Source organism: Syngnathus typhle, linkage group LG2 (genome assembly GCF_033458585.1).
Source record: "Syngnathus typhle isolate RoL2023-S1 ecotype Sweden linkage group LG2, RoL_Styp_1.0, whole genome shotgun sequence".
In the NCBI taxonomy this organism is placed as follows: Eukaryota; Metazoa; Chordata; class Actinopteri; order Syngnathiformes; family Syngnathidae; genus Syngnathus; species Syngnathus typhle.
The window spans coordinates 5,959,133-5,972,688 of NC_083739.1; the positions used below are offsets into that span (position 1 = coordinate 5,959,133).

The following is a 13,556-nucleotide window of genomic DNA, read 5'->3' on the forward strand; positions in this document are numbered from 1 at the left end:
TTCCCAAGGGCGGAGTGCTATACGTGCGAATGAACACACATAAAGCACACACACAAAGTCCTAAGGATGATTTTAACCTAGCATGCATTATTCTCCAAAAAGTGGTAACAATATTCTATGTACGTATTTTCTAAGAAAGGTGAGACGCCCTTATGAAGTGAAATTTGTACTCAGTGGACCTCGTGGACTTTGTTGGCAGGCTTGGAGAGTAGCAATAAATAGACTTATGTTCTTCTTCTGTGGGTTTTAGCTTGTATTATTTTTAATCTTTTATTCTATTTATTCTGTTTATTTTTTTTTTATCTCATGCGCGGATCGGTTGGCACTTTTTAAATTTCGTTGTACGTGTTACAATGACAAATAAAGATCTATCTATCTATCTTAAGATATAAAAAATTTAACAATACAGTTAGAGAAAACACAATCAGATTTCAAGTACATTTATTACGAATGGGTTATATTTGGCAGGATTACATTTTCCAAGTAGATAGAGAGACGCAACTAGCCAGTTTCTTTATTTGAGCCCTCATCATAACAAAAATACTGCATGAGAAAGAAAAGCAAGAACGTCGTTTGAGAGAATATGTAAATCACAGGTGTCAAACTCAAGGCCCGGGGGCCAGATACGACCCACCACATCATTTTATGTGACCCGCGAAGACAAATTGTGCATCAAATTCGTGTCATGACTAGAATTGCAAATTGTCTTCACTTTTAATATCCTTTTTTTTTATATTTGACCAGTTTTTATTCGTCTGATTTGAGAACAAGTTATATTTCAACTTGTTTTGTAGCTTTTACTGTATATGATGAGGTGCTCATACATTTATTTGGGTTGACAGTCATAATGGCTCTCCGGAAGAAGCTATGACTACAATGTGGCCCGCAAAAAAAAAACAAAAAAAAAGAGTTTGACACCTCTGATGTAAATGATAACAAGTGCTACCGAGTCAACAACAGTGAAGCCGAGGATGTACCTGACACCTCACAAAATCAAAACTGATTGTTTTTAAAATTATTTCCAAATAGGAGGAATGTGCCAACGAGTCGGTCATAGTTTTCAGACGTTTAGCAAGGCTTGCACCGTTTAAACTAACGCTATAGCTTACCAACAACGTATGGTACATCTAATCCAACGAATGTCATTACAATGAAAATAAATATTACTTTCAGTCCATTTTCATTTTGCTCACCAATATTAGTTATTATTGAGAAGTGTTCTCATTTAGGAAGGGGTGGTATTTGAGAATGAACCTTAATGAACTCCTGGTACAAGAATAATCATATTCATATCATAATCAATAATCATTAAAAGATAGGCAACACATTTTGATTGCTGACACTAGTGTGTGTGCATCATTTGGTTTCCATCTTCAGCATAAGCAGATGAGACGCAGATGTAAGAAAAGGGTAGGCATTGTTTACATGTTGCAACTCACAGATGAGTCATTAATAATGTATTCAATCATTTGCTAAAATTAACTGCGTGCAATGCCATACAGACTGGAGAAAACCCCTCGACTTTCTTCCGAGCACACACACACATGGAATTTGCCTCTTTAGAGCACGGTGCAAATGACTTTGTTTCCTCAAAGTGTTGTTATATAATAGTTCCCCATTTCTTGACAGCAAGAGAGTCAGAAATGAGTAAGAAATACTTCAAAGTGTGTTTTATTTTTGTTTCAATGTCAGTTTCACCTCTCTGGGGTGTGTGACTGGAATGTATCACTTGCACCTTTACTTCTTGATCGGCACAATAAAGAATGTTATGAGGATAATCTGTAGACTCCTTTACCTTGCTTTAGCCAAACAGTTTTGCATGTTAGTAAGAGTCAATATCAGCTTGTGCACACGCACGTACAGACAGCCTAAAAAAAAAAAAAAACACACTCGGTTCCTTTTCTCATCGCCTCATACTAATCAGCTCATTTTTCTTCTGGGCTGCTGTGTTTGGATGTGTGTGTCCCTCTTGAGTAAGTGTGTGTGAGGTAGCAGTCTATTGAGATACTTTGCTTTTGTGCCGTTGTCATCCATCTCACAAATGCCCCCTTTGCCATCCTTCATTCTTTCTTTGAAGGAACGATGCATAATTCAAAGGGTGTAGTATGCTGCAGCTTGACAGCAAATGCAAACCCAATCATCTCTCTTACACAAGTGCTACACAATTAAATAATAATATAATAATAATAATGTTGATATTTAACGATGTAGTAAATGTCCTATATTCCACAATAAGAATATAAATGTGACTATTTTTTTGTAACTAAAATAATGCATTACTAACTTGCTTCAATTGTACATTATCAAACTCGTCACTATGATTGTTAATAAAAATTGTTTTCCCCACAACCAAAACATTTGGTATGTAAAAAATAGGTGTGAAACACTTTGGAGACATTTTTCTGCATTGAAAACCACGTTACCATTGTTGACTAGTGTAAAACTGGATGTATTACCAATGAGTTCCGGGCTAATCATGCTTCTATTCCAGCCTAAATCTACTCGACACATTACCAGATTTGGGGGTTAGCACACAGACAGAAATATACATGTGTGATGAAATAGATGCCTAATCTAGCTTGTCAAGGATGCGCGGAAGGACTCCTTCAATGGAAGAGGAAAAAAAAAAGGGAATTTTATGCAGAGGTGTTGTCACACCGACTTGAGCATGTTCATCGCTTGTCGTTTGAAGAAATGCCAGCAGTTGCACATGGAACATCCACATTGAACATAACATTGCTTTGATGGAGCTGACAGACCAATCCACTGCACCAAAGTAAACCACTACGCTGTTGAAACACTTGCACAAAATTTTTAAAAATGACCCACATCGGGATAGAGCGATTCAGAAAATGGATGGATATAAAATAGAACATTGGCAATTGCGATAAACTGTTACCCTGACGCTGCAGTTTTGAGTGGAAAGCGTTATTGACTTTGTTAGCGTTGAGGAAATGTTCACATGTGTGTATAAAAATAAAATTCTAGTTGAAGGGGAGACTTTTCTCTTTTTTTTTTTTTACATACCGTATTTTCTGGACTATAAGGCGCACCATTAATGCATCATGTCAGACTTTTAATCCAAATCAAATCATTCTCCATTTTATCTTTTTTATTTCAACTTCAGACTCAACAAATTACTTTATAATCACAAAATAATGATCCATAGTCTTTTTGATTCATGGTTCATAGTCTTCAGCGGGCCACTTATGATTGATTTCATGACACAATGCTTCGGGACAGTTTGAATTTAGAAAGTTGGTCCATATATAAGGCGTACCGGACTATAAGGCGCACTGTCGGCTTTTGAGAAAATTTTAGGTTTTTAGGTGCGCCTTACAGTCCGGAAAATACGGTAATTTAAAATGGCAATTTTAAAGAGAATAATAATATAACGAGAAGTGTTTACGAAATGCGGATGTTCTCACACTAGACGCAGCTGTGCAGTCGCACCAGAGAATCATTAAACATTAGCCTAAATGATCCGGATTCAGGTTTATACACATTCATCATCCCCACCGTTGCAGTGAAAGTGTCCCACTGCTCAGAGTGTGAGTCTCAGCTGATTTGAGTTATTAGCACAACAGACTTCAGCCAACCCACAGCGATGTCAATGAGTCCAGTCAGAGTAGGTCAGCTGTAAATAAGTTGCTCTACTCATAACAAGGTGTGCACTGCTTCTCACCAGGCTTGTGTGCCGAAATGCTCGATATTTATTAAGCTGATTTCTCTTTGTTTCGTTCTAAGCTTCTGTGCGTGTGGCTTTGAAAAGGTAACCCCATTTTACACTCCCACTGGGATCTCAAAACCCTGACAAAGCAGCTAATGGGTGATTGTGATACCGACAGAATAACAATGTACTGTAATAACTGTGGCAACGACACAATCTGCCATTACGTTGACCCCTCACGACCTCCGTTAGTCACAACACACCAATGGGGCAAGAACACAAAGAGGACTTATTCCAGTCTTTTGCTTTGGTGAGCTGACAAACGACTTTGGAGGGGGTCCATCAGTCAAAGTCGGAAGCTAGCACAGTGACCCGTGCTAACTCAATTAAAATTCAGAAGCAAATCTTGCCTGGAATGAAAAACTAAGCAGCAGACAAGGAATGAGTACAACTGTGGGAGTGGCTTTTGTTCCGCTTAGGTTACGCTGAAGGGTTAATAAATGTAAAAAAACATGGAGAGACATTATGTACACCGCAACCAGATGTACTAGAACTGATTTACTTTTTTCGTGACAAGCCACAGTTTTTAATATCCCGCATGTCAGACAAGATGTTGAATAACTTCACAGGTTAAGACGTATGAAAATGTTTAGCATGCTGCATGATGATTAGTCTGAAGGTACTCTAATTAGCGCATTTGAACCTTGGGCCAATTTTCTGAGCTGCTATTCACATGCCAATCAAATGCTGCTCTCCATGACAATTTTGGCGGAGCGAAGGGGGTCGGTGAGCCTGAGGTGTCATGGAGCATCAAAGGCGCCAGTACTCCCCGTGATCTTATTCACTCACACAAAGTTTCTTTCTGTCGGATTACCGTAAATTATTAGCTATTGTCACCCATTAAAGCTGACATTTAAGATGTAACAGATGAAATTTTCATGTCGCAGAAACACACTTCGTCCTTCCCCTAGCTTTCTCTATTCGGCTAAAGACAAGTGTTCCCTGATGATGTCTATAACATACATACATATTTTCCTGAAATAAATTTTAAAAAAAAACAGAAAATAAAAAATAATTGCAGTAGTATGTTTATTATTTTCAGCAATATGTGGCCAGCTAAGAGTGGCTTCTTAAAGCACCTTTTCGAATAGGTGGCGGAGGTCTGTAACTAGTAAATTAACCTCAGATTGCAAAAAGATGGAGGTCTTTTTTTATTTACAACTCAGGAGATACATTTACATTTGAGATTATGCCGGATTTCTTCTTTGTGTTCATTTCTTCTTGTTATTCTTTTGGTGTCACACAATGAAACACCACACTTGGATAAAATGGTGCCTTTCGAACAAGATGGCAAACTTATGTTCTAAAAATGCTAATTCAAGTTATTTCTAGATATTACTTGAAGCACTGCTGCAGTCAGTTTATATATTTGCACTTTATTGCATTCCTTAAAAATAAGTTGTACAACCACAAATTTTGACTGGGATTTTTTCTGGCCACTGGATATTTGTATTTGTTGACGTATTCATTGATTTACAGAAAACATGTATTTTATGAACAAATGTAAACAAATGAAAGACACTTTTCATCCGATTAATTTGTTACCGGTGTTGCCAAATATCGAAGTCATCATCAGCCGAAAAAATCCATATCGGTCAGACCCTAGTTCACATACTTTTTCACGCAGCTGTATTCAGGGCATGCTTACTTTTACAGTGAACATCATCACGCAAATTCAGTCAGACTTTTCAGCTGCTGAAAGACAAAGGTGGGGAAGTGAGAGCAATATGCCCCTAAAAGGTCACAACTTGACAGATAAAGGCTCAAACGAGATTTACAGTGTGTCAACATGACAGGTCACCGATTCCAAACGATATAAACGGAGGACGCTAATAAAGAGGATGTAATTTTCAGACTGCAGCATTGTTGTACTTGTGTGAGTAATACTGGATCTGCTCAACAAACATTTTATGAGGCTGTTTGGTGGCTGAGAGGCTAATGACTGTATGCGCTCTATTATGTGTGTGTGTGTGTGTGTGTGCGTGCATGCATGCATGTGCAAACAGCCAGTCATTGTAACTCATTAGCATCCGGCGCTAATACAGGGCCCACGCTGTGCTGGTGCACACGTTCACAACGAGTCCACCACGGTATGATTGATAGCATGATGCCGTCGGCCACAATAATGGAACAAAAAGAAAAAGCACTAAAGACAGAATCTGTCTGCTGTGGCAAGGTAATAAAAGACAGAAAAACAAAAGAAGGCTAATCACAAAAAACAGACGCAGCTCATTAATCTGCGCAAGCTGAAAGTGTCTGGGAGGCTGGAGACGAGACGAGTCGGATGATTGGCACATGGCGAGGATCACTGCCTCGCCATCTTTTCATCAGCAGCAAAGCAAAAGAATAAAATTAGAGTGGAGATGAAAGTGGGGAAGTTGTTTCGAGAATCGGGTGGAAGCTGAGCAAGGTAAATAGGACAGTTCCTCAGTAGAGAAGGTTCTAGCAAAGCCTGTAATTGCCCAAAAGAACCGCAACCGAGGGAAGGCAGCTGACGCCAGTCTGACTTGTTAGTAACGGAACTGAGCTGTGACATTGGGAGACAGAGCCTTGGAATGGAATCATTAAAACTTGTGAGTCACAAACACCATGCACACATTAATACAGCGCAGCCAGAAGATGATACTTCTGTTCTGAGAGATTGAAACAGCGTCTTTCCCACTTCTGCTGACACTTCCACATCCATTTTTTCACTTCTCTCACCTTGTTTTACTGAAGCTGTTTTGGCACACTTGCACACATGCACACTGATACAAGCATACAATTGCTCCTACATTTTAAATACCAAGGAGGATAGTGTACAGCACTTGTAAAAAAAAAAAAAAAAAAAAAAAAAAAAAAAAAAAAAAGAGTGTATTCCTACATAACGTATATGAGAATGAAATGTAGACTAGATTTTTTGGGGGGCGGGGAGAGTCTAAACGTGACCATTTTATTTATTTTATTTATTTTATTTATTTTATTTTTTTATTTTTTTAATTCATTGTATTTATTTTTTGTATTTTGTTTATTTTGTTTCTTATTTATTGTATTTATTTTATCTATATTATTTATTATTATAAATTATTATGTATTATTACTTATTATTATTTATTATTCAATTTATCTGTATTATTTATTATTTATTTTATCTCCGTATATTATTTAAACCTTGGTGCAAATTTATACAAAACTCAAGTATCATTGCAGCCCCTTCAGTCTCTAAAACAAAGAGACAGACTGTCAGATGACTTAAAAGTTTTGCTGCAAAGCCCCACAATCATCGTGGCAGGCAAAAACATCAAAATAAAGCAAACCTGAGCGACAAATCGCTTCACCTCGCTCACCTAAGAGCAATAAAGAACACTTTCTTGTCTTACCTTGTCCTTATCTTCCACTAGGTCTGTCAGCAGGTCATCCATGTCCAGGATGCCTCCATCAGTGTACTCTAGGTGAAGGGTTTTCACCGCACTTCGCCCATGCTGCACACAAAAGCAAAAAAGTCATTTAGCGACAATCTCTTTACATCCCGTTGAATAGCCTGATGTTTTTACAGCGGTGGTTTGAAAATAAGGGTAGGCAAAGACATTTCAGTGGGTAAGTGAGAGTTTAATAATATATTTGAAAAGTAGCACTGTGGCTCATAACCTGAAATTCTAGGGGTGCAAGTTGATGATTTATTCAGAGCACTTATTTTCTCCAAACTGCAGTAAGTGGGCTGAAGTGTAGAAAATATGTTTGTCAAATATGAAACAAATATTCAAGAATAATATCCATCCAAAATCTGAACCGCTTATGACCCTCACTGGAGCCAATCCCAGCAATCGTTGGGCAGTAAGCGGGGGACACCCTGAACTGCTTGCCAGCCAATCACAGGGCACACATCAACAAACAACCATACCCACTCCCAATCACATCTAGGGACAATTTGGAGTGCTCAATCAGCCTACCATGCATGTTTTTTGAGAGAGAGAAAAAAAAAAAGTTTAGTTATGTGGGTGGGGTGCCAGCGGTCAAATTCCAGGCTGATTTCATTATCTCACTGCAGAGTTCAAAACATACACACCCTGTATTGTAAGAGTTACGACACTGAGCCGGCTACAATCTTTGATCTATTCAAAACGAAAAAATTCATTAATGTGGAAGTGCACTGTGGACTCGTGCACTTTTCTCTCATTATTATTATTTTCCACATAAACTGGACATTTTATACAGTACAAGTGCACAATGTCATCAAATTCTAGATATAAATTCTGCATTGGCAAAGTTTGTTGCATTTTGCACGACAATTTTTTGTTTTTTTAAGATTAAGCATTATTATCCTTATTATTATCTTCAATGAAAAAAAAAGCTTTTTTTGACTGAGGACAAGTGGATCCCATCAAATTGTGCTGATTGTGCTGTAGCCACCTGACTGTCACAGTAAACTGGATCTGCTACAACAACATCAGGGCAAAGCATGTGCACGGCACAGGACAAACCGGTCAAACTTGTTGGCTTACATTCTTCTGCCCCTCGTTTTCCTCAGGCGTGTACTTGGGATTAAGTAAACCATTTAAAACAATGAGTAACTCAGATGCAGGGAAATCACAAAAACAGAGCAGCCATTCAAGACATAATTTTCCACCAAGATTGTTGAAGATTGCCCGTCTGCCAATTAGCAACAATCTTATTTAGGCAACCCTGGATTGTACTATCACTGTACAAAATAATAATCTATATGCAAGATTACTAAATTGCATTTCACCAAAATAGCTCAAGACGGCAAATAATACAAGTGTGGCCTTCAAGGTCAAACCAGAATTCCACTTTCAACAGATAGAACATTCAACCCATTCATGACAATCATTGATTTAGTGGAACATGCTATTGTGATGATCAGCTGCTAACGTGAGCCATAACCAGACAACAAACTGTCCCGTTCATCACCGCTCATGGTGTCAAATTCCAGACGGTGCTAGGATTTGTCTGCTACTGTGATTGATTACTGACCAGTCCCAATATGTAGTCTGACGTTAGTCCAAAATGGTGAGCGATATGGGCAATGGTGCTATGATCGCCTCACTTCAAATCTCACCAGAGATTTTCCATGGGGTTCAAATCCATCAATTCTCTCTGATTCCTGAGACTCGATAATTGCTCCTCAAGACGTGCACCACGACAGTGAACAGTGATATTTCAGGTTAGACAATAACACAGCACTGGAAGTCTCTCTCTATATTCAAACATTAAGAAAGTCAGCACTCACAAGAACAAGAGTACCGTAAATTCCGGACTATAAGCCGCGACTTTTTTCCAGAATTTTGAACCCTGCGGCTTATAGTCAGTTACGGCTTATATAAGGATTTTTTTCGTGATTTTTGTGATGACTTGATCACTTTTATACACTGCGGTATCTTGAAGAAAAAAAACAACAACAAAAATACTATTTTGAAACACTACTATGGCTGCTGCTTATTCTGGCTGTGTTGCTTGTGACTATTATGAGCTTTAGTAGGAATGCACGCTAGGTGACCTGCTCTAAACCCTTCGTCACAGGCAGTGTTTAGAAAGACATGTTAAAGTATGTTATCAAAACTTTAAAAAGGCTTTCTGTGAACGGTCTTTCCTTGTAAAATGACGCGTGTGCACGTGCGGTTTATAGTCCGCTGCGGCTTATATAAGAAAAAAACTAAAATATCCCCCAATTTCAGCTGGTGCGGTTTATAGTCCGGTGCGGCTTATAGTCCGGAATTTACGGTAGTCTTCTAAAACTGTGAATGACATGCAGACATTTTGGCAATCTCTATTGGGAAACAATTGGAGGATTACGGAAGTTTATGCAGAAAAGATGTCCGGTCGAATTAAAACCGGCTTTCTGATGTTGTCCTAAGGATGTGGAGTGAATGTTGTCGTCAGAGATGTGATGTCCTCGTGATCATCTGCTTCTATTCGGAGGACTCCACGGACTGTTGAGTCAGCATCCGCAGCGACTAATCAACATGCCCGATAAAGAGTGATCGAGGCCCCGGGTGTAATCTAATCACACGCTCACATTTAGAGTTCTTCGGAATCAACAGGGGCCAATGGGTTGAGTGGGCTGTCAGTGAAACCCAGTGTGTGTGCGTGTGTCTCGGTGTGTTTGTCCCCCCCCCCCCCCCTTGCCACTTGCCAAGGGAAAGGCCGCACAGGCAGGATGAAGCGAAGCAGCCAGATGATAAGAGCGCAGCCTGTCACCAATCCTAATTCCCCATCACTCCGAGGACAAAGCCTAGACTGCGGCCACATAGAGGGGCATTAAACAGTCAACTTCCACCTGCCCACTGAGATACTAGAGCTTTTAGCGGGAAGCTATTGTCCGTGTTGACAGGGCTTCTCGCAATCCCACCCTGAGGAGTATATACAGTAACAGCACAAACTATGCTGACTAATCAAAAGATCAAATTTCTAGAAATACCATTCGTCGGAATTCAGCTAGGAATAATGTAGTCGCGATTGGTTGCATGTCATTCGAGGAGGGGGTGCTCTTTTTTCCTTCTTAAATCAGAAATTTCTATATAAATTCTATATTTTCTTCCTTCTTCCGGATCAGATCATGTTTATACAGTACTTCAAGAACACTCACTCACTTATTTTACTAATCAATCAAAGAGTGATTCCGCCTCAGACAAATCATCCACTCATTATGAATATGTTATTTGTGTGTGAATGACTTTGAGTGGTGAAAAATAATCCTTGTGACAACTTTGTGACATGTCAAAATAGCCAATCAATTATGAGCTCTTTCTAACATTAAATTGGACCATCTTAAAAAACAAGTTGTTCCCAATAAATTGATCAATGCGACACAATATTGTTTAATCAAGTCCCGCACTGTCTGTAATTCAGGCGTCAAGTCGTCATTCAAAAATATGTTTTGCGTAGAACCAGATTCGGTTGTAATGAATGCCTGTAAATAGTTTACAGGTATAACAGGCACAGCCTTCAATCTCTTTCCAAAACCTCCAAGAGAAATAAACTAATGATTGACAAGTGAATCAATGCATGCAGATGATGATGCATTGGCCGACACCTTCTCCCTGGTGACTCAAATGATATCTCTCACTATTTTTTTCTACTCTTTCAAAGAATAAAAAGCCAAAACAATTCTAAATCTGACAACTGAAGGATAAAAGAGAAACGAAAATCTCAAATTGTTATTTTATTAAGTATTGCATGTAACGCACATTATTCACAAAGTCGGTCAAAAAGGTGCAAGTTTTACTTTTTTGCATGTAAATTATGTAGTTTTCTTCTTGATTTCCTTCTAATCATGTCATAATGTAATTGAGAGAGAAATATATTACAATGTTGGTGGTTTTCTTCCATACTGAATGAAACGCACTAACAAACTTCTTTTTTGAGCGTTGGTTCGTATCACTACGTCACGTGACGTATGACGTAACCGATATTGTTTGAAAACTTTAAGAATGAGCGGAATGCTGACGATCGACTACAAGTTTGTTCCACAATCAATTTCGCACAATGTTGCAAAATGTGTGCGTGTTTTTAATTCATCATGCACGAGTATTTACCTGATCCAAAATCTTACGGTATCTTCGTGTTGATTGGTCGATTAAATCCCGTACGGTCCATTCGGCTTTGCACGGAACCACCACCGCTCTGTCTCCAAAAGTCACCGTGACCTTCATAATTGCAACACAAATGTCCTCTTCGAAATATCAGATCGGATTTGGGAAAAGCCCGCTGTTTGGTCGACCTCTGTTCCTTGCGCGTCCAAAGGGAAGCAACAGGTGTATCGAGTCGCGGGGAGAGAATAAACTTCCGAGTCGCTTCGTCGCTTTTACCTGCCCGCACAGGTGTGGAAATCCATGCAAAACATTGTCCTGACAGACCCCCAAACACCTTGCGCATCACAAACGCGATCACAGCAGCACACGTCCTGTCATGTTGGGTCGATACACCCAAACAAAACGAACCTGTCTTAAACCCGGAAGAAATCACAGAGGCTGAGGCGCTTCAGGAAATCACTCGCGTATAGTCACCATGGTTTAAGTCTTTTTCTTTTTTCTTTCAAAAATACAAAATCCTGATTATATATATTTCTTAAGAATATATAATTTAGGGGTACAGATGAATGCTCTGCATAACTAAGGAGGTAGCCAATTTCATCAGGTGGCAAAAATCCCTAGACGTTAAAGGAAAAATATTTTTTTTATCAGAATATAAATATCTATTGTTTATACTGTAGCTCTAAAATTCATTTTCAAGGGCAAACTTTAAAATGATACCAAAAAGTATGTATATTTCATCCAAGTTACGTTGGAATAATAATAATGTATTGATTTAAATTGGAAGATGTAATAATATTAATAATAATAATACAATTTATTCATAAGGCGCCTTTCAAGGCACTCAAGGTCGCCATTCATGTCATGTACATTCACTATATGTATTTATTTATTATTATTTTTATTTATTTGCTTGCTTGTTTGTTTGTTTATAAAATGCTGAACCAAATCAGCCACAATAAAACTGTGAACAATTTGACTTAATATTTGAACATATTGGTGAAATGTAGGTCAATGCTAAAAACAAAATAACTTTTTTATTTGCATAAGCACAAGTCAATACCCCATGGCATTATGGGGAAAAAATGCATTTGTAGCACTCCAATATGTTCCAACGTATTTTTGAGTACGTTTTATTGTTTTTAAGAGTACGTTTGAATGTATTTTACTCCACATTGGCAACTCTATACTTCAGTAATTAGATTTTTTTCACAGAATTGTAAAAACTACATTACGGGAAAATGTCATTAAAGGGGAACTAAATAGTCTGTAGTTTGAGACGTGAACATTGTGTGACAGAAGAAGCAAAACCTTTAAAAGACCTTCCTCACACATCCAGAGCCAACTGGATAGCACATACTATTCAACTATCTCCTCATAGTCTTTGTCATAGTTTCATTTGGCAACCTTCTGCTACCGGATGTTGCAATGGCACAATGCCGGTCTGACTTCATTGCACAGTGGCACCTTTATAATGTTGCCATGCCTAAAGGCTGACAAATCACAAAAGCATGCACACACACACAAGCAAGGAATTTCTCACATGATCACATTTGTGTCACCATTTAAGGGGGAAGCTTTGGTGTATGTCCAAGATGACTTTCATCATCTGCGTCTTTTGCATAATACTGGCATTTGGCCAAAATATCCTTTGGCAAATTATAATTAGTTTAATATTTTTTAATAATAACTTTTAGTGTAAAGTGTTACAAAAATGGCTTGCTCTCTTTGAAATGCTAATGGCTCAATACTTTACTTTTTTCTTTCTGAAAATGGATGGTTTGGGAGTTAAAAGGGTTTTTCTGCCACCGGCAATAAAAGATCTAGAGAAAAGACGGTACAACAGATTTTCTTCATTCCAAGTAGTATAAGAAACAGCAAATTAGCATGTCCACAGAATTGAATGATCACAAAAATTACATTTCTCCCACATGAAACAGAAAGGTGTTGGTGACCAGTGTTTGAAAACAAACAGTGGAAATAAAAATATATCAAAATACATAGCCAACTTTATCAAGTATGTCTTTTGGGCCTTTTCAGTCAGGAAGTGGAGTGTGCCAGCCAAAGTGCTCATTGTCAATAAAAGCCCAATGATGGTTTTTGTTGTTTTGTTAGTCTCTCTGAGTGCAATTTACAGGGTTGGGTTGTCTGGGTCGATAACCGTGTTGATTTGCTTTCACTCTCTGAGCAGTGCCCCTTTTCTAAAGAGCAAAATTGACGTTCTCAGCGGCAGCACCACTGCCCTGCCGTTTTTTTGTTTTGTTCTGTTTGAGACGAAAGCCGCTCAATAGCTACGA

General features: G+C 38.5%; 1 protein-coding gene across 2 annotated transcripts in view; it reads right to left on the reverse strand.

The window, feature by feature from the left end:
* The window catches only part of LOC133170671 (partitioning defective 3 homolog B-like), an 83,205-nt gene extending 71,500 nt beyond the window's left edge, over positions 1 to 11,705 (reverse strand). The window contains exons 1-2 of one of the 2 annotated variants that reach the window (XM_061303778.1): positions 11,263 to 11,705; positions 7,090 to 7,191 (exon numbers count right to left, since the gene is read on the reverse strand). In XM_061303778.1, the coding sequence (XP_061159762.1) occupies positions 7,090 to 7,191; positions 11,263 to 11,379 (219 nt within the window). In that variant the 5' untranslated portion in view covers positions 11,380 to 11,705. Of the gene's footprint in view, positions 1 to 7,089; positions 7,195 to 7,484; positions 7,490 to 11,262 lie in introns of those variants that run through there. The other variant, XM_061303787.1, reaches the window with a different exon arrangement.
* Positions 11,706 to 13,556: the final 1,851 nt, after the last annotated feature.